We start from the raw sequence: 22,889 nt of genomic DNA, 5'->3' as shown, positions 1-22,889 counted from the left end.
GATAGATCACTCGTGATGAGAAGAGTCCTGGCAGAGAGTGATATCATTCACTCTTGGGATGACACATGGGGGTTCACAGAGGGTTTCATCATATGGGGAGGTAGACATTCTCTGTTGCTGCATAGGTTCGGAGTTAGATTTAGATGGGTAGGCCTTGGCACCATGGAGATACCTAGGCAGGATGTGTCTCGCCTCTTTTAGTATTCCACCATCGAGTTCTAGGAGAGGAGGATACTGACTGTGCACGATGGGGAGTATGACATAGTCAGAGTAGCGCAACGTCAACATGGTGGCACCACTTTAGGACTAGCAGGGAACTGGGGCATCACAGCTCTTCACAGCTCAATAACCTTTAGGGATGCGCTAGCTACTGCAGGGGGAGATCATATAGATCTTCCATTGGGCTTTAGCGAGTCACTGATGGAGCAGGGGACTTCTGGTACTTGCACCAGGCAGGATAGTGAGTGGAGCGAGGGGAGCTTCATGTTGGACAGGATGGCCTGGGATCCTGGTATTGAAGGATTCTTTATCAAGACAGTGCTGAGGTCAGGGACGATTCAGTGGCACATCTGGTACCCTGGCTCATCTTGCAGTGACAGTAGGGAGCAATAGTTAGAGAGGATGCTCGTTCAGGCATTGCTTGAGGACAAGCGATTTTTGGTGCATTGGAGGAGCTTGCCAGTTGTGAATGCTACTTGGGAGGGAGAGCACATACTTGACCGTCCAACACTGAAGTTGCTTGGGGACAAACAACATTTTGGAAGGGAGGACTGTCATGTCACTTCCTAAATTATTTTGGAATAGTATTAATTTCTACATTTTAGGGCCAATTTTGGAGGTTTTGGGGGCCCATTCAATTTTATTAGGAGGCTATACTTCGTAGAAGTTAATTCGATGTGGTTAAGTATACATGGGGGCCACCCATACTAGCGGAATACACATTCCCTAGTTCGATTTCCATGGAGGGGGAAACGATCGTTAGGTGAGGGACCCACGACGGAGGGAAAATGGAGGGAAAAGTGCTCCACGAAATCTATATAAGGATGGTAGCTCTCCTCATTTGGACATCTTATCTTTTGACATATTGAACTCAATCTTAGTTGCTCGAGCTGCTTAGCCGGGTTACTGTGTTGTTTAGCACACGTGTCTCTGAGCGGAGATCTCAACCCTTGCTTCGGTGGACTTCGAGTGCCAGCCCTAGGAGGGGTTCTTCTTCATCTCAGTTAGTAGCAGCAGTAGGGAGACGAGTTACAACAACTGTAAGTCGAGTACCAACAGGGGGAGTTACAGCAGCGTGGGGATTGCATAGTGACCAGTGACAACGTGAGGCACTTCGGGAAGTTGGGGAGACATGAGCATCCTTTCATCATTTTCAGGAGTATAGAGGGCAGCTACAGACAAGAGGGCCATTCTACACACATCTCTCATTTCATCACGTAGGTCTGCATCATCTCCTCCATGACAACGCAGTGATTTTAGTGAGACTCTTTGGGGCAGCACCATTCGCGGGAGTTTGAGTTGGGGTGTTGGGAGATCATTTGGAGGGCCATTTGAAGAGGATTGCTAGAGTTGGGAGAGCAGAGATTGACACGACTAGTCACAGCAACAGAATTCGAAATTGGAGGAGGGCCAAGCTGTGAAGGGTCAATTTTTGAATGTTGGAACCAAGGATAACCCTTTCTAGGTTTTTCTGGGTCTGGGGCAAGGATCACACTCCTAATTTTATACAATTTTTTGGGCAGATCTAAGGGGTCAAACAGGGGTCCCAACTCAGCCAGCAGCGAGAGGAACTAAGGGGAATTTGGGCCAAAATTCTAAGATCAACATTTGGCCAATTCTTTCGTGGGTTATTCTGAGTTTCTTACATAGATGTTGGGATTAATTTCCTAGAATTTTCTAAGCACTGGAGGTGGGGTTTCCAGCAGCATCTTTGCAGCAAACAACACAATTTCACAAGGGCAGCGTAGGGCATCATTGCAGCAGTTATTTGTGCCATCTGGGCTTGACATATTACCACCTGGGCTTGATCACACTTGCCATTGAGGCAAGCCCAGGTGCACCACTTCCACATTATTGTACTTTTCTCCCAGATTATAATAAAATGGCTCAGTTGTTGGTTATTCCTGGACTTTTTATGGGTGTACACTGAATGTTTCAATTTTATGGTGTTGTTTTTATTGTTTGTGTTGCACTATTTTTCCTAGTTTGGAACATTACTAGGAGAGACTAGGAGATACCTCCGGAGGAGGAAGTTATGTTTTACGTGCCAAGGACCTTGGGCACCCAAGCATAGGTGTACCAAGGGCAAGGCCCACTACATAGAGGTATTTTTAGACAGTGAGCTAGAACATGGTGTGGAGCCAAAGGCAAATGGAGGAGGCTATGAGCCACAAGGTACAGGAGGGCGAGGTCCACCCCTTCCCATTGGTGTGGTTATTGCATCACTGAGAAGAGTTTTGAGATATTTGACACTGAGGATGAAAGGGACGGTGCAAGGGCAGTGTGTGTCAGTATTGGTGGATACTGGGGCTACCCATAACTTCATCGATGCATAGATGGTATAGAGGAGAGGCTTGCACACAAAGGCATTTGAGGGGTTTTTAGTGTTGGTACTAGGGAACAAGACCATGCAGTGTACTAGCTACATTCCCAACTTGACTGTAACTATGGGGAACTACTCAGTGACCAACCATTTCTTTGTGGTTGATGTTCCAGACACCAATGTCATGATGGATGTCTAGTGGCTCTATTCCTTGGGGCAAGTTACTATTGATTACAGGAAGTTGGAGATGGAATTTATCAGGCCAAATGGGAAGCTCGTGGTATTGAGAGGCATGCACTCCTATCCACCACAAAAGGTATCGGCTCATTAGATGGAGGCTGATATACTGAGAGGAGATATAGAGTGGGTTGTGGAGCTTAGAGTCTCAAAGGTTGGTACTTATACACTCCAACTGCACCTCCCTGCGCTCTCAGAGAAGAACTAGGCTATCCACCTGATAGGTGGTTCGAGCACACAATAGAGTTGGAGAAGGGAGTGAACGCAATTATCACTACCCCGTATAGACATCCCAAGGCTTACATGGATGAGATCGAGCGGGCCATACAAGGGTTGTTGGCTCTGGGGCACATCAGGCCCAGTTCGAGCCCCCTTTGTTTCTTCGTTGGTGTTGGTGAAGAAGAAGGATGGGACCCTCAGGATGTGCATTGACTACAGGGCCCTGAACATGAAGACCTTGAAGAACTGGTACCCGATTCCGCATATTAACGAGTTGATGGCTGAGCTTAGTGGAGCCAAGTACTTCTCTAAAATAGATTTGTGCTCAAGATACCATTAGATTCGGGTGAGGGAGCAGGAGATCCCAAAGACTATGGACACTTTGAGTTCTTGGTGATGCCCTTCGACCTAACCAACACTCCAACTACCTTCCAGTCTTACATGAACCACGTGTTCGGCAAGCAGCTGCACAGATATGTGTTGGTTTTCACTGACAACATCTTGATTTATAGCAGAACATGGGAAGAGCATCTACAACACTTGGAGGAGGTGCTACGCATCCTAGAGGAGCAACATCTATATGCCAAGATGTCCAAGTGTGAGTTTGGACTAATGGTGATGTTTTATCTTGGCCATGTCATTGGGCAGGATGGGGTGTGAGTTCACCAGGAGAAGATCAGGGCCATTCTAGATTGGCCTACACCCTGGAATGTGACAAAGTTGTGGGGATTCCTGGGCATATGCACTTACTACAGGAGGTTCGTGAGGGGATTTTCCCAGTTGGCAGCACCCCTCATAGATTTGATGAAGAAGGGGGCATTTGTGTGGATGAATGTAGCCCAAGAGGCTTTTGAGCGCCTCAAGAGGGTGATAAGCAGTTGCCCAATGTTAGCCTTGCCTGATTTCTCACAACCCTTCGTTTTGGAGTGCGATGCATCTGGAGAGGGCCTTGGAGCAGTTTTGATGTAGGGGGACACCCAATTGCATTTGAGAGTCGGAAGCTACAAGCACATGAGAGGTTATATTCTATATATGACAAGGAGATGCTAGCCATTATGCATGTGCTAGCAAAGTTCCGACAGTATTTGGTGGGCAACAGGTTTAAGGTGAAGACTGATCACAATAGTCTCAGATTTTTCTTGGAGCAAAGAGAGCTAAATGAGAGGCAATAGAAGTGGGCCAGCAAGATCTAGGCATATGGTTTTGACAGAGTATGTCAAGGGCAAGAAAATGTGATGGTAGATGCATTATCTAGGAGGCCTGTGACACTTTTTCTCATGAGAATTGCTCAAGATTACAGAGAATAGTTGTTGGTTGAGTACACCAAGGACTGACATGCATGTGAGATTTTGGACGGCACGGCTGAGGATGACCGGTAGAAGGTGATGAAAGAGGTGGTATAATACAAGGACAGGATTTATTTGGTACCAAGCTCCCAGTTGCGGGAGAATATCATGCAAGGTGCACATGACTTATTGTTGGCGGGGCATCTAGGGTTCCTCAAGAGATACAAGGCCATTAGAGAGCATTTCACTTGAAAGGGCCTCAAGGAGGACGTTGTGAGGCATGTTCACGAGCGTAATACTTGTTAGAGGAACAAGGGTGAGTAGACAAATTTGACTGACCTATTGTAGCCCCTCCCTATTTCTGAGAGGATATGGGAGAGCACCTCTATGAATTTCATCATTAGGATTGCTAGTTGTATGGGGCCAAGATTGCATCTACGTGGTGATTGACAGATTGACAGTTCGCCCACTTTTTCGCCATTTTGACTTGGTATTCAGTTTCATAGGTGGTCGAGATATTTTTCTAGGAGGTATTCAGGTTGCGTGGTCTCCCTAAGACCACTGTTAGTGACAGAGGTAGTAGATTCATGGGAGGCTTTTGGTAGGAGGTGTTTCGTCTTGTGGGGACTAAGCTCACACCTAGCACTAGCTATCATCCGCAAATGGACAGCCAAACTAAGATAGTGAATAAATGGTTGAAAGGCTACTTACACAATTATGTGATAGGGCAGTAGCGTGTGTGGGTGACGTGGCTGCATCTTGGAGAGTATTGTTATAACACCACCTACCACATGTCCATAGGTATGTCACCTTTTCGTGCTCTACATGTCTATGATGCACTAACCTTTGCTGATATGTTTTTGGAAATAGCAGGGAACCAGGGGCCAAGGATTGGACATAGGAGAGCCAAGATATCCTTAGAGCTGTCAAGCATAACTTGCAGACAACCAGCAAAAACTATATGCTATGAAAATTCTATCACTACAACAACTGATTTCTTTTACCTACTTATTTCCTGATAAGTTATTTATGAAAATCCTTCAGTAAACATTAAAATAAATTATGTTGCAGATATCACATCATAATACAGAAACAAACACATGCACAAGAACTAACACATCGACAAAATATTTTGGACAAATGGTCTCATGCTAGAGAACAGGAGAATGAGACATGTAAGGGGTTATTTTCTACTGATATCTCCTTATTGCAGGTTCATGGATGTATTTAGAAGGAGAAGATCATTGTGTCTATAAATCCTAACTGCAAGCATAATTTTATCAATGTTAATTTGGCAAAAAAATTGCAAATTCCATCTAAACAAATGGAGCACACACAGGTTAATAATGAGCAGGCGCAAGTTTATAAAGATTTGAAGATTTCTATGGATAAGTATGTATTGCATTCTGATTTTTATGTTTCAGATATGGGTAATGTGGATGTTGTTTTGGGATACCCTTGGATCGAATCTATTGGTACTATCAATATTAATGTGCAGAAGAAATTCCTAAAGCTCTAGTATAAAAAGAAGAAAATTACATTACAGGATATTTCCATCAATAAACAAGTAGAGTCCAAAGAGAATGAAGCAGAGGCTATGGAGGCAGAAGCACAAGGCTCTAATGACAATGACACATCAGATGATGAGCCTTTGATGGTCGACAACCAAACACAAACATCAAATCAGGTATCAGAAAAAACACCAGACACCACTCATGCACCAATAGTAAAGGAATTCAAGAAATATTTCCATCAGTTAAAGCTTCAGCATATCACCACCCACATCACCCAATCAGACAACAACCTACAAGATGGAAACGAATTAGCAGCAAGGACAACAATCCCCGCATGACAGACAGAGAGGGGCGACGATCCACTCACAACACACCAACACAAAAGAGTTGTCAAGGTCAACTTCCATCTCAAGCGAGCGAGGCACCATCTAGATCGAGGGTTCACCTTTCTCTTGGATGGCTAGATGCACGTGCATGGTACTAGTGGACTACTCTTTTGAGTAAATCTTATTATTTGTGTTCTTCTTATGTTTCAGGGACGAAACATGTTTGAAGGGGGTGAAATGTAGTATACTTAGGGGGATGGTATGGGGTACAGAGGGAGGTACCCAAGAGAATAATATAATAATGGGATGGGCCATAGTAATAAATAAAGTGGTTAACCCGTATCATGTAAGGGACCACAAGTAGTTAGCAATAATGTAATAAGCCCATGGTATTAGATAGATGGTATTGAGGGAACCATGGTAATGACCATGGTATTGTATATATGAGGCCTATATAGAGGCTAGAGACTCCCCATTGAGAGAGGTCAAGGAATATTGTATGAACAAGCATATGGCTTGTGGAGTGTTCTCCTTCCTTAAGGAGTGAATGTATGGTGTTGCCCTACCTTAAAAGTTTGATTAATAAAGAAGCATTTCTATATTCAGATCTTATTATTTCTTGGATTTATTTCTATTATCATATATTTTCAGGTCAGATCCATAACACTCCCTCTGTACCCCATACTATCCCCCTAGGTATACTACAGTCAGCTCTCCCGGTTATTCTGGTAGCTCTGACAGTTTCGGTTGTTCCGACAGTTCTGGATTCTACGTGACAAGCAGCTTTTTTGCGTCAGCGCTCCCAGCTTTTGCATTCTCTCTGCAAGCTCTCTCCACCTCTCTATCATTATTCTCCGGAAAGTCCTTCTCCCGGATTCTCACTACCCCTCTACTAGAAGATCTCCCTAATCGATTTTCCTCCTGAGAACTTCTCACCTCATAAAATTGATTTCATCAATCACTCTGTGTGTATCCAAATGAACCCCAAGCCTCCATTTTATACTTTTCCTGTTAAGTCTTCAACAACCAAGATTAAGTCTCTAATCAACGGCTAAAATTAAAACATGACCTGATTCGCCCTTTAGATCATTCTCACCCATATTTTGATTAATACCCATTAATATTTTAATTTCCCTAAGTTTAGATTTAGGAACTCCATTAAAAATATTAATTATTTTAATAAAATACAATTCGGGTGGAATTTCACCAAATGGTTTCTAGGTTTTTTAGAACTCATGTGCCTTAGCCTCTCCACCAATTTTCAAGGCTAGAGCACTTCCGATGCTACCAAAAACTAACATTAAATATGGTGAATTATGCTTTTCACCTTTTCTTTTAATTGCTTCAACCTCCACGTCATCATTCTAGGCCTGACCAAAGGTGGGGGCAAGGGGATAGGGAGGTTGGCCTTATGTGGACCCAAGTGGGAGAAAAGATGAATGGGTTATCGTGAGTGGAAAGCGAGTAATATGTGCAGTAAAGGAGTGGGACCACGCACCCAAAGTTTTGCTTTCCCAAATAGTACCACCCTAGAACCATATGGTCGATAAAGGAAATCCCATGGGACTAAGATCCAAGGGTAACAACCAAAAGAGATCAAGGGTACAAGATCACAAACAAAGCCCACTCCTTCCGCAAATCCTCCCATCAATCCATACCCAAAAGTATCCATGATAAGTAAACCCAATACTCAATTACCAAATGACAAGACATACCTTTAGATTCAAAAGGCACAGCTTCAAACATACAATCAATACAGTTGGGTGAGGGACCACATGGCTAGCTCAGGTGGCAAAAAAAAGGCACATCGAACTAGTAGGAGGCATCAAGGGGCTGTGCTGGCTGTCGACTGAGGCTCATCATGGAGAAAAAATTATCCTAGGGATATCACCCACAAAGTGGTGGGTAACATCTGGCTCTAACTGGGACGTGATCTCTCTCGAAGTGGACAAGGCTACTCGAATGAGAGGTCACGACAACTCCATCAATCTCTTGGTCACTAAAGACCTGTTATCTCCACATGTCAAAGATCAAAGCCACGGGGCAACATGTTTTTCACGGTGTCTAATGATCACCCATGCTTAATCTTAGCTCATAAACTAATAAAATATGCAATTTTTCTTTTTTTTGCAATCTAATCTACCATGAGAAACATCATATGTGGTTAGTTCTAATGCAAAAATCATCATGCAATTCATCCTACCCTAACATGTATATAGTAATGTTAATACTAAGTGTAATCATAAAGCCAATGCAACCAACATATCATCACATCGATATACATATGCCTGCCAGTATGATTACTCATGTAGCAACCCCCAAATTGAATGTGGGCATAGTTACATGGCGGATGAGGCGAGTGGGAGGTGGGAAAACATGATCTCCATTCGAGGTAGAGGGAGGTTCTTAGAGAAAGAAAATTGGTCATTCTAGAGGTCCAGGGCTCCCCTTCTATGTACAAAATGGAGGAATGAATGATTACTCTTGAGAACTCCACATCACAATTGCTACTCGTAATATCATGCTTTGAGGATGTCACAAGGTTGTGATGAGAGGGGAACGAAAGGTGAGAGAAAGAAAGAATGCAACAAATAGGTCTCTCAATGTGATGGTCACAACGGGGAGGGGAGGTCGTGGAGTGAACATAATCGTGAGAATGGGTCAAAGGGGATAAAGTATATTCAATGAAGGGTTCCTCCTTGACACCATATTCAGAAAAGGGAAAAGGAGCATGGTCACTCAAGGTGATACCAAAAGGGATGAAAGACTTACTTGAGGAAGACTCAAGATGATGAACAAGAGCGAGAGGCAAAGGAGAGGATGGAGTGTCACACTCAACAGGCTTTCCTTCCCCATAACCTAAAGGCTAAATTGATTTAAATACATAATCATAAGGTGGGCAGGTGATAGCCTCGCTGCTTTCCTCATTATAAGCATCAAAGATTGGGTTTTCATTAAAACGAGAATCAATCACTTCCATCAAAGATTGTGTTGGACACCTAATCCTCAATGGGTTAGTGTGGAAGCTGAATAGACTAAGTAGTCCAAGAGACCTTGGGATGTGAAACCCAACGGTCACAACAATGTACTATAAATGTATATCAGTTGTTAATATAAATTGTACTCACATGATTTATCTTTCATATTGTTCTTACTACCCATGTGTGTTTAACATGGTATCAGAGCGGGCGAATTCTGGCCCTGCTCATATTTGAGTCACTGTTTACTTGTGGCCTTTTGTTGTGTTTCTCTGACCTATGCAGTGACCATTAATGTTATGTGGGTCGTGAACTCTCTGTGCAGTGATATTGCTAGTTGATTAATTCATGCGCTGGTGTTGAAGGCCGTGCAAAAACGTTGAGAGTTAAGAGTCCTGGCGTGTTGGCTCTGCCATCCCTGACATTCCTGACCTTTGAAATCTGCAGGTCTCTATTTTTGGTCTCTGGCTTCCCGTCTGTCTATAAAACGTTTGCTCTCTGAACATACATTGAATTAGAGCCTGGGCGCCCAAAGCCTGTCAGCGCTACTCATCCTCACCGGATTAAAAGTTGTCAGACCTGTCACTCTATCATTGTTTTAAACTCTAACACTCCACTGCTAGTGACTGAGACCCATTTCGCTGTTCTGGACCTGCATTGTTATCACAGCCGTCTGCAATAAATAAATGTGTTGAACGCTGCCCAGAATGGTAGCAGAGCCGTTTGATGAACGCCATAACGTTTTCTGCCATTACCTCTGAACGCTGAACGCCATAACGTTTTCTGCCATTACCTATGAACGCTGAACGCCATAACGTTTTCTGCCATTACCTATGAACGCTGAACGCCATAACGTTTTCTACCATTACCTATGAACGCTGAACGCCATAACGTTTTCTGCCATTACCTACGCTCTGCTCTATACAGGCCTTCCCACTGTTACGCTGCCCATATATGCGTATTACCATTCTGACAAGCCTTGCATACATTGAACAGCTGCAGAGAAGGGTGCGTATTACAGTATGGTGAACCTGACGTAAAGCAAGAAGACTGTCTGTGGTGATTGCTGGAGTATGCATTCAATCCTGTCGGTGATTGCTAGACGCCTGGACGTTGTCACATGAATGTTTGCTGGAGCAGAATGTTAGAGATTCTTCGAACAGAGGTCGGATGTATTTGGTGGAACGTTGAGCAGCAACAGGCAGTTTCTTCCATGGGCACGATAAGTTCGTCTCCGCTATTTTTGACCCTGATTTACTTGTATGTGTGAAATATATATCGTCATACTGGTATATTAGCCTCTTTGTACACCTACACAGCTTTGTGGGAAGAGTACTTGAATTTAATTTCTGGTCCAAGCTCACTTAGCATTTCTGCGTGCCATTGAAAAGTAAGTGTTGAATCTAATCTCACCACCAATCCACCATATATCACATAAATCCCAGTACTGATTCCAGCCCCATATTTCACGTCCTCCTGGAAAACTCTCAATAATTTCTCATCGGAGGGGAAGCTCACCAGCCTCCCATTCCAGCAATGCAAGCATAACATATCCACAGTTGATTGCCAGCCTTCAGGTCTCGCTGGCGGCATGCTTGTATTTGTCAGCGGCAGCCTGCAGTTGCCCGGGGAACAACATCAGCTGAAGTTCAGTCAGGTTGATGGCGTGATTCTCGCAGAGTACTAATCACAATTTCAGGGATGGAGCTATAGTGAATGATCATTTCAGGTGTTGTTTAGACTTGTTTGAAAAAGAGAAACTGCTGGGGAAACTTATTGGTTACATGTAGTAATTTACTGTCACAAACTTATGGTGCACAACTAACTATTGAGCTGTTGCAAGAGGATTCGATACATTGCACTCCAGATTCTTGCCAATATATGTTTCATTTGATGCCTACGCCAGCAGGAAGCTACTATGTTTTTAATGATATATTCTGGCTAAATTATGCATAACTATGTTGATTAGTCTACTTTGGGGAATAAGTTTTTTTGGATGGCAGTTTGATAAACAGCAGGATTAGGTTTGGAAGAATTTTTGGTTGAAAGTTCTACTAGAATGGATGGATTATGGATTCTTTTTGTCATTGTAATGGGCGAACACGTTTTTCACCAGTCATGATATTGTGAAGGTTGTAAACTGAATGGAACTTGTCTTTAGTTACATTGATTAAATTTACCAGGGGAAGCTATTTATGATTATTCTCAGGTATTACCATTAAAAAAAAAAAAAAAAAAAAAAAAAGAGGAGAAAAGTGATAACGTCCATGGGCTTCTTTATGGCTGATCTTTAAAGACGAAGAACCCTTCAAATTGATCTTATTGCACTAAGCCGAGTATCTGATTGCTGCTCATGATAGCGCTAAGGGCTACTAAACTTTGATTCCTTGAATCCTTGCGGTCTTTATTCCAGACTTTTATACTTGAGAGATGACATTGAGATTAATTTGTATAAGGTATTTTCTGTGGTTGTTTGGGAAAAGTTCCAGTTAAAAGAGGTCGTGTTTCCACCTGTGTAAATTATTGGTTGAGAATCTTTCTAGTTGAGTCTAATCAATAGTGCAGAAAGGGGCTAATTCCCTTTAGTCTCTTTGTTGTACGAATCACCCTTGTTGTGCGTCGAAGGTTCCAACTGTTGTGTTCACACCAATATTCAATCCAAGTTCCAAGCAAGTTTGCAGTTGTTGTTGCCCCAGTTGTGGTATTAAAACTCATTATAGTGCATTCGACTGCTGCATAAAGAGTTTGGTGGGCTGATTGTAATCTTTTATGTTGCACACTGATCATTTGCTGACATTTATAAAGGATATTGCTGTGTACTGTGAGTAGATATTACTTTTCTGCATTGAGTAGTAGTTGTGATCAGTTTTTAAGGTGTAAATCAGACATTGAAGAAAAAATGGCCAGAATCAGTGAAGTATTACAAGTCCTTAAAACTCTGATATTATCTACTGTTGATGACACATTACAAATCAGCATAGGATCTCTCTCTGAAATTCAGACATGTCTACAAAATGCACAGGAAAAGATCGAATTTTTGCAGCTTGAATCTCAGCTACAGCAAGAAGAATTAAAACAGAGGAGTCATTCTGAACATGTTTCTGTTCAGAACACTGAGACTGCAACCCATCAGAAGCAAGTCAATAATGTTACAGTTGATTCAGATTTAGTACCCAATAAAGTAGCAGCTGTACATGCAGATGCAGAAACTCAATCTGCACTTCCCAAGCCCATCATCAGACCTTGGGAACAGCTTGTCCACAACAAGCACAGAACTGGTCTTGGATATGACAAGGACTTGTCCTTTCATATTCCAGACTACTCAAAGCCCATTCAGTTTCAAAGTGCTGGATTTATTCATGACAATTCACCTGCTCCTCATGACAGTTCACCTCCAGCTGTTCCAGACTCTGCCTCTCTTCCACAGCGACAACAACAACAACAGATTGTGAAATGCCAACACTGTGACCGAGTTGGCCATTTGAAAGATCACTGTTTTGATCTTCATCCATGTAAGCACTATCATAAAACCAGTCATTCTTCACACAGATGCTTCAGCAACGAACACCCTGCAAGAACAAAGATTCATCTTAGATGGATCGCTTCTTGGCAATGGGCATCAACAGCCAAGAAGATATTCCAAACACATGTTAGAACTTGTTCCAGAGTATTGAACAGTCTTGCAGTTGAGTTTTCTCCATCATCTCACCTTGTATCTGACAGGGGGGGAAATGATGGTCATCTACAAGCTTCAAAGCCACATCAAGCGAGCCTGAGCCACAACCTGCCACACCAGTTTCAGAGTTGTAGCCAGCAACAAAGATGCCCGTGAACATGCCTTCAGTTGGCAATCTGGGACACTTCCTCTAGCAGAAGACTTCAGCTTCTTGCCAGTTTTGGAAGAATTCCAGGAACAAAATTGAGAACACTTCCTCTAGCAGAAGACTCCAGCTTCTTGCCAGTTTTGGAAGAGTTCCAGGAATTGCATTAAGCATTCCAGAGTTGTTGGTCATCCTTAAACCATCACAGGTTGAGACTTCCCTTTTCAGGTTGAAGTTCTCCCTTTTATGTGGGGTGAGACCTCCCTTTCATGGTTGAAGGTTTCCCTCTTTAAAACAATAGGATCACTTCCTCTAGCAGAAGACTCCAGCTTCTTGCCAGTTTTGGAAGAGTTCCGGGAACTGCACTAAGCGTTCCAGTGTTGGTGGTCATCCTTAAACCACTGCCCTTTATACCAACATTTCATAGAGCACATTCAGCCTAGTGCTGCCATGCATTTTTTGCACATTTTGTATTACAGCTCTCTTCTTGGACTCATACATAACCCTTCAGATTAAGGGGGGGAATGTTGGACACCTAATCCTCAATGGGTTAGTGTGGAAGCTGAATAGACTAAGTAGTCCAAGAGACCTTGGGATGTGAAACCCAACGGTCACAACAATGTACTATAAATGTATATCAGTTGTTAATAAAAATTGTACTCACATGATTTATCTTTCATATTGTTCTTACTACCCATGTGTGTTTAACAGATTGTCCTTCTCTATGCTAGGGAAAAAAAATAATTTTCCTTCCCAAGGGTATCAATGGATATGTCATCATAAATAGCACCTAAGGGGAAGGGAAGACCAATCTCATACTCATCCTCCTTGTCGGTGTCATAAATTGGAGCACAATCAAATTGAGGACCAACAATTTCCCATTTCTCCTTTTCAATGTGGAAATAATCTCCAATGTCATTTTCCAAAGAGCCCATGGGATCACCTTCCTCAAGGTTTTCAAAAGGCAAGTCATCAGGAGTGATATCCTTGAGAAAGGTAAGGTTGGTCTCATCTTTATTTTCCATAGCCTCATCTTCCCCAACATATGTGTTCATAGAATCATGTGGACCCAACGAAGACTCATCTTCCTGCTCATCACCCAAATCATCAAAGCTATCTCCAAGCTCTTTAGCGAGATCTTCCTTCGGGGCTTTATCACATGTAACGGGAGGAGGGTTCTCTTTAGAAATTAAAGGGGAACTTGAGACATGTTCCTCACTTTTACCAAGATCCCTTTCAAGAATACTTCTTTCATTACGTAGCTTTTCCACAGAGGCTTCCCTTCTATCCTCCCACTCTTCATGAGGGATGCCACCCCATCTTTCAGGAAAAATACCTTCAAATTCGTCATAATCTGTGGTAATTTCACGAGGAAAGGTATTATACCAAACTTTAACCTGACCTTCAAGTGATAAGGCCAATAATCTCATAATTTTGTTTTCATTGGCAATCCTTAGTGGGGCTAAGACCCAAAAGAAGTCATCAAGATGTACATTGGGATCTTGGTTGGGACTCCCTTTGAACTTAGGCATCCGACCTTTGATCCATGCTTTGATTTTTGGGTGCTCTAGTACTTCTTCAGTACTAAGGTTTTTATAGGGAGAAGGGGGAAAATCCTGCTCCTCGAGATAGTCCATTTCTTATGATTTTGCAAAAATGGAGTTGCCAGGGTGAATGTAGGTGCCTTAATAGATGCTTGCTTCACCCTACAAGCATTAACTTTGAAGTTGAATGAAGAACTAGGGCTTTGTTCTTCCAATGGAGTCAATAATAATGATATGTCAATATGTCATAGGGAAACAAAACACACGTTTCGATCCTAAGCAATGGCGCCAGAAATGTTACCACTCAAACTAGCAGGGGACCTAAAAGGGGTTTCTAAGAGGGCAACTGCTAGGTTAAGGGCAACGATGGAGGCTTAGTCCACTGTCACCACAACTAAGTCTCCCTACTCTTTACAGACTTTCACCAATGGGAGGAATCCCGGTAGTGTAGGGATCACTTGTAAAGTATATGTCAATGGATAGGTGAGAAGTGACCCTGGAAACCCTTTCCAAAGGATGGAGTGAAGAATGGAACTTGCTTTCTCTTTAAGCAAGGGACTTGGTCCACCAGGGGTAAGGGTGAGGATTGGAGGGTTGAGGGAGAAGGAATAGGCTTATCAGTGAGGTTCTCAATCCCTATGATCCTTGGGAAACTTGGATTTCCAAATGGTCCTTGACAAATAATCTTTATTGGGAAGTTGGATCACACGGGTCCAAGTGGACCCAATCGAGGTTCGGGGATGGAATGTAGCAACCAATGTTGCGGTAATCATTATCGGGATATTATCGGCAAGAGGAAAATATCGGAAAAAATAGCAAAAATCCGGAAAAAATCAGTAAAAAAGGGGAAAAAATTCGTAAAATACAAAAATATTCTTTTTTTTTCAATTTTTTTAATATCTAAAGCATCTACAACATAAAATAAATACATGGACACATAAATATGATAAAAGAACTAATATATAAGATGTGTAATATCATTTCTAGTGCTACATCACACATAACAATGAATCATGTCCTGAATAGTAAGTCCTGACTCCCGAGTCCCAACTCAACCTCAAAATATCAACAAAAAATATAATAATGTATCTCATATCATGAGTCATAATGTCATATACAATGAAATGAACCAAATAACTAAAGTCTAATACTACTGATTTCCTCTACCCCTCTAGATGTAGATGCCACTGGAGTTGGCAGTGGACTCTGCTGTGCTCTAGAAGCTGAAGAATTAGGAGCTACAGGAGGTAGACCACGTCCTCTACTGGTGACAGGGGTAGCCTGGGTAGGTTGTGTCACCTCCTCTTCCTGTTGCTCCTCCTCATCAAAAAATCGAAAAAATAAAAATAAAAAAAATAAAAATATATATATATATATATATATATAGATATATATATCAGTGTTGCACACATCGCGATAAAATCGCGATAAAATCGTAAAATCGCGATTTTTTAATTTTGCCGATTCAAAGCGCGATTTTTATCGAAAAAATCGCCCCTTTTTTTTATAGCGATTTTTATCGAAAAAATCGCGATTTTTTGAAAAAATCGGGAAAAAATCGGAAAAATCGGGAAAAAATCGGAAAAATCGGGAAAAAATCGGAAAAAAGCGGGAAAAAATCGTTTGGCACAAAAATATTCATTTTTTTTCAATTTTTTTTCAATTTGTGCCAAACGATTTTTTCCCGCTTTTTTCCGATTTTTTCCCGATTTTAACGATTTTTTCCGCTTTTTTCCCGGCGCCGATTAAATCCCGATCGCGATGTGTGCAACACTGATATATATATATATATATATATATATATATATATATATATATATATATATATATATATATATATATTCCAACATTTTTCCCAAAAAATCGCGATTTTTGTAAAAAAAAATTAGCGTAAAAATCGGGCGATAATATCGCCAAACTCAAAAAATCGCGATTTTCCGATATTATGGCAATAATATCGCGATTTTCGCAACACTAGTAGCAACCAATGATGTTCCTATCCTAGAAAAGGTGAAAGGAAATTAACAAACAAGAATATTTACTTTGAAAGGTTGAAATGATCCTGTTGAGGTCTAGCATTGGGGATGTCTAGGCAAAATTCGATCCTAGAGCTAGGGCTTGGGATTCCCAGAGATTCCATCATTAGAATTGCCTAAAATTTGGAGGAGAGGGAGGGGACCCACCAGCGCGATAGCTTGTAGGAGATCAAAGTTTTTCCTTGGGTTAATTCCTGGGAAATTGATGCCCTAGGTGACCTTTGAGGGCTAGACCTAGGAAAAAGTGATAAAAGGTGAAAAAGGTGAAGGGAATGACCACGCTCTTTTAGGGATCAGTGCCTAATTCACTTGCGGATATGGACTCAAGGATGACGATGAGTAAGAACTTGGTTTCTTGATCAAGGAGGCCCAGAAAAGTCAGTTTTATCCAATGTTGAGAGAAAGAAAAGAAAAGTGACCTTCAAGCATTTATACTTCAAAGCAAACGACACAAGCTTACGAGACAAATAATCTTTAGAACATTTCATTCATATAACATTGGCCCATACATTAAATTAGCTAAAACATGGTCAATTCCACATTTCAAGCATGCAGCAACTAGCCCTAATTTTAGCAATATGTAGCAACAAGAATAATAACATCAAAAGTTACTTACAACGTTATAGAGTATATCCAACCAGCATTTCGTTCACAAGACAAAGCTCCAAGTCCAAATAAATAGCCCAAATCCATACATCAAAATTCATCCATCTCCAAAAAATATCCGCCAAGGAAAGAATGCGAAGTTCTCTAAAGATAGAGAGATCCCAAGTCAAGTGATGATCCAAATGAATGTATCTAATATCAATATATAGCCTCCTAAGGAGTTCTAATTAGCCTATGGGCCTACATTAGCCCCTAATGATAAAATAATGTGCAAATAAAACCCCTATTGTTAAGCAACCCACCAAACTAGCTCACAAGTGTAAAAATAAGCCTCAGAAGGGGCCAAATAATAATATGTACATGTCGTAGGGCCCTCCAAAGGCATAATAATATCTAGAAGTGCCATATTGAGGAATAAATTCCTTGGGATATGATGGACAAGGGCATGGCCCCTTGTTCTCCAAGTAGTAGATCTGTGGTGCTCTCAGTGGGTCTGAGGGCACATAAATGACCCCATAGGTCTCCATATGAATCGAAGATGCTTGTAGAATCTCTGCAAGGGTCCAAGTAGTGGTATGAATGCTGCCATGACATCATACAAGTTTTGGGACACCTGCCAAGAGTGTGGGGTTCCTGTGGGGGCTTACTGGGCATAATGTACCAATCACACTGTGGATAATATCGGCGATATATCGCCGAATATCGGAAATATCGCGATATTTTCGGCGAGCCGATATATCGCCTCGAAAATATCGCACGATTTACGAAATGTCGGCAATATTTTCGAAAATATCGCGCGACGATCTAAAATATCGCCGGGCGTGTTTTTCCGCGGCTATAAAAAACGAAAATTGGTTTTTTTTTCTTCATTTCTGTTTCTGAGTGTTGGAGAAGAAAGGGAAAGAGTTTTGTGGTGCTTGTCAAGGAGGGTTTGAAGATCAAACGACAATTATCACCACCAATTAAGATTTTTTTGTGGATCAAAGATTGAAGAGTAGTGAGACAAACTTCATTTCTTCCATTAGCAGGTATGTTCTTAAAAACCCCTATGTTAATGATTTTTTCATAGATTTAGGGTTATGCTTGCTTGCCTCTTTGCCTACCAACATTTTGTTTCTTTGTTTTTTTCCATTTGCTATGATTTTCATGCCCATGAACCAATGCAAGGGTTTTCTCCATATTTGGACAGCAAGCTTCATTTTTTTTTTCAACTTTCTTATGCACCCTCTTATTGCCATTTTTCATTCACATTGCAAAATGCAAATAATGTAGTAATTTTTTTTTAATGAGGTTGTTATTACTTATTATTTTTTCATTTTGTGTTGGGGGGTTTAATGCCAATTTTTTTTTTTTTTTGTGCCCTAGGTTTGAATTAGTTCACTACAAATGTCAAATATGCCAAAAGCCTTGGACCCATTTTGGGAGTATGGGGAAGCTGTTGGTGGGGCAAATCAGGCATATAAATCATGCAACTTGTGTGGGACCAAGATGTCAGGAGGGATTACACGATTGAAATACCATCTGGCTAAACTCTCTGCATATGATGCAGATGTGATGCCTTGTATGGTTTCTAGTGCAGAGGTTATACAAAAAGCTCGTGAAGCAATTGTTGAACAAGACAGAAAGAAAGCTGCTAGGGAGAGGCCAATGGTCTCAGATAGATAGCTGCTAGTTTTATTTGTTTTGCAACTTTTGCTACATATAAGTTTATAACTCATGATGATGAAATACTTTTAAAGTTTTATATATGTGATGTTGTTTTGTTTGAGTCCTTGATTGGACAATTATCACTATCAGGGATCAGCAGGATATGTGATGTTATTTTGTTTGAGTCCTTGATTGGACAATTATCAATTTATCACTATCAGGGATCAGTAGGATATGTGATGTTATTTTGTTTGAGTCCTTGATTGGACAATTATCAGGGATCAGCAGGATTTGGTATCGCCTTTGAAGTTTGATGTATCATTTCTATTTGACATCATATATATCAATGCCTTCTTCATATTTATGTGCCAATGTGTTTAGTTCATGTTGTTATTGCTTTATATGTTTAGAAATCTGAAAAAAAAATGAATATATTATGCATTTTTTATGCTTGCCGATATTTGCCGATATTTTCGCCGATATTGCCGATAAGATATTTTCCGGACCCTCGCCGATATTTTCCCGATACCGATATTATCAACACTGACCAATCATATCACCATCATCCCAAAAGTGGATCGCTAGTAGTCTCTGAGTATCCATGAATATCCGCGGAGTGTTGTCTACTGCTATGGAGGCCCATGGCTCTCTATTCACACCCTACATGTGCCAATGTAGACCTCTGGGGTTAGGATCCCATATAGGAATACCAAACCCAAATGGAAACCACCTGTAATCCTGCATAAGATCCAATGCATCCCCTAGGCTTCTCGTACAACCAGTGATTAAAATAATCGGGTAAATGAGCTTACAAATCATGGATAATAAAGTGTCCATTTCATAATGGCATGTCTTTCCGTAGTGGACTTTGGCATGTGTTAGTATCTCCAAGCTCCAAAGGGGGTTAGCCAAGTACCTTATTAGGTGGTTTCAGCCCTTAAAGGGGATAGTATGTCCAAGGCACATCTCTCTAATGGGGTGGTAAGTGACAAATAAGTGGAATAAAAAGGGAATGAGAGGGCCAATCCTAGGCCACATAGTGGGGCATAAGGGTATCTAGATAAGGGGAAGCCCACACCTAGGTATATAATCGGTAGGAGGGAGAAATCATGGTACATGAGGTGTCCTGACCTCAATTTTTCCACCCTTATTTATATGCCTTTTACCTTTTATGAATTTCTTTAATTAACTACTCGGTGCTCAAAGGACAAGAGCATGATATGTAATATATAGCAGTGATTACCCCCTTTTAGGTAGGGCAGTTCATTGCCCTCCATGCGTTGGGACAATCATGGGTTCTTGAATGATAAAGGAGGCTCATCTAGGGTCTATGGAACCCAGGGTGATGGCCATGGATTGGAGTGGAGCTCATACATTGGCTTTTGCCCACATGCCGATTTTTTTTCCCGGCCATCTTTTGCATTTTGTGGTACAATTTCCTGTTAAATGTGGCTAATTATGCTTTTCACCTTTTCCTTTAATTGCTTCAACCTCTGGGGCATCATTCTAGGCCTGGCCCAAGGTAGGGGCAAGGCGATAGGGAGGTTGGCCCTATGTGGACCCAAAATGGAAATGTAGATCCAGGTGGGAGAAAAGATGAATGGGGGTATAGTGAGTGGAAAGGGAGTAATATGTGTGGGTAAAGGAGCAGGACCACGCACCCAAAGTCGGGGTTTCCCAAGTAGTACCACCCTAGAACCAAATGGTCAATAAAGGAGATCCCACGAGACTAAGATCCAAGGGTAACAACCAAAAGAGATCAAGGGGACAAGATCACAAACTAAGCCCACTCTTTCTGCAAAATCCTCCCATCAATCCATACCTAGAAGTATCCATGATAAGTAAACCCAATACTCAATTAACAAATGACAAGACATACCTTTAAATTTAGGAGACCCACCTTCAAACATACGATCAATACAGGCGAGTGAGGGACCACACTGCTGACTTAGGTGGCAAACAAATGGCACAACGAGCTAGTAGGAGGCATCAAGGAGCTGTTGGCTGTCGATTGAAGTTCATCATGGAGAAAAATTTCTCTTGGGGACATCACCCACAAAGTGGTGCATAATAAACTAAGGCCACTCTTTCTGCCAAATCCTCCCATCAGTCCATACCTAGAAGAATCCATGATAAGTAAACCCGATACTCAAATACCAAATGACAAGACATACCTTTAAATTCGGGAGGCCCACCTTCAAACATATGATCAATATAGCTGGGTGAAGGACCACATGGTTGGCTCAGGTGGCAGAGAAATGGTAGAACGAGCTAGTAGGAGGCATCAAGGGGCTAGAATTTTGACTCCATAAGGCATTGGTCTCATATATGAAGCTAATCTAATCTTTGAGTCTTGCTAAATTTAACCAAATAGTTAGGCCACTCAATCGTGTCTCTTGGACTTGTTGGTTGCCAACTTGCCTTCCACCTTCACATTTCCATAGGGACTACCCCACATATCCTGTTGTTGGGAGACAACGAGAACGGAGTGTGCAGGGATCAGAGTGATAGCCCCTACCCTGACCCGTTGTCGTGGTGCATGTACAATCTGAGTGACAACATATACCATGTTAAACAGTTAAACACACAAGAAAGCTTGAAAACATGATAAAAATGAACATGTAAAATATGTCACTAATACAATGAAATCAATTGCTACAATGGCATTGATCGCCTCATTTGCTAGGTAGTTATGCTACCGCTACAACTTAACTACATTATCTAATACCTTTAGATTCGGAAGGCCCACCTTCAAACATATGATCAATATCGTTGGGTGAAGGACCACATGGTTGGCTCAACTGGCAGAGAAATGGCAGAATGAGCTAGTAGGAGGCATCAAGGGGCTAGAATTTTGACTCCATAAGGCATTGGTCTCATATATGAAGCTAATCTAATCTTTGAGTCTTGCTAAATTTAACCAAATAGTTAGGCCACTCAATCGTGTCTCCTGGACTTGTTGGTTGCCAACTTGCCTTCCACCTTAACATTTCCATAGGGACTACCCCACATATCCTGTTGTTGGGAGACAATGAGAACGGAGTGGGCAGGGATCAGAGTGACAGCCCTTGCCCTGACCCGTTGTCACGGTGCATGTACAATCTGAGTGACAACATATACCATGTTAAACAGTTAAACACACAAGAAAGCTTGAAAACATGATAAAAATGGACATGTAAAATATGTCACTAATACAATGAAATCAATTGATACAATGGCATTGATCGCCTCATTTGCTAGGTAGTTATGCTACCGCTACAACGTAACTACAATATCTAATATTATATAATCTTCATTTTCATAATCATTAATATAAATGTTACTTTTACATTAGAATAAATATACTATTGGAGCATTATACTCCAACAAAATGTTAGAATGCAAATATTAATCGATAAATATATCAGAAAATACAATGGCCATACGAAGAAAAACATGATAATAGATAAGGTGATATTGATGGTGCAATAAGCTAACTACACAGAAAATAAATATATACTCAGCACATTTTGATGGGTTATATGATTTCGACACTAGTCTATATGTCACACATAAACGTACTTCACTGAGATAATTTCAGCATATTAGATGTTCTACAATTTCTTTTAATTACAGAGAATAATTCAGAAAAGCATGTCAAAAAAATTATATACATAGGTAGGTTCTATTTTCATTAGAAGAAAATTTATTTTATATCAAAATGAAAAGTCCCTACCTCAGAGACATAGAAATGATAAATGCACTGTACCTGCATCACATACTGTCCAGCATAGGTCCCTGTTATTGTCGAACTTTGACCAGAAGCTAGCAGAGCAATGCCAAACAGTGTTGAACTCCATTTCCCAAGAACATGCTGCCAAAACAACATTTACAACCAAAGGCAAGGCCATAGTCAAGAGTTTTAGAACACTAAATTGCTGGGTGCTTGAATAGTAAGAGGCAAAACAGAGTAATCAGTAAGAGATGTAAACAGAATCTAATTAGTCACAAAACTAGCCAATATAGACTAGGATTACCTAGTGTCATTTATTGTTTAGTTGTTATTGAGAGACTGCACAGTGCAACATAAAAACGATCCATAAACACAAGCTATAGAAAAACATTTATTAAAATCATCATGTTGGTGATATCAA

The 22,889-nt window shown here is 41.2% G+C and overlaps 1 protein-coding gene across 9 annotated transcripts in view; it reads right to left on the bottom strand.

The window, feature by feature from the left end:
* Positions 1 to 22,889, bottom strand: part of LOC149207393 (metal transporter Nramp3-like) — a 405,254-nt gene that overhangs the window by 109,586 nt on the left and 272,779 nt on the right. For all 9 annotated transcript variants that reach the window (XR_016252622.1, XR_016252621.1, XR_016252620.1 and 6 more), the window contains one exon: positions 22,505 to 22,609. Coding sequence is in view for 6 of the 9 variants with exons in the window: in XM_089395710.1 (XP_089251836.1) it covers positions 22,505 to 22,609 (105 nt within the window). In the remaining 3 variants the exon portion in view is untranslated. The remainder of the gene's footprint in view (positions 1 to 22,504; positions 22,610 to 22,889) is intronic.

This window comes from Pinus tabuliformis, chromosome 1_2 (assembly GCF_031772625.1).
Source record: "Pinus tabuliformis cultivar Carrire ecotype Pingquan chromosome 1_2, CPIR1, whole genome shotgun sequence".
NCBI lineage: Eukaryota > Viridiplantae > Streptophyta > Pinopsida > Pinales > Pinaceae > Pinus > Pinus tabuliformis.
This window is presented reverse-complemented; position numbering and strand designations above follow the sequence as displayed.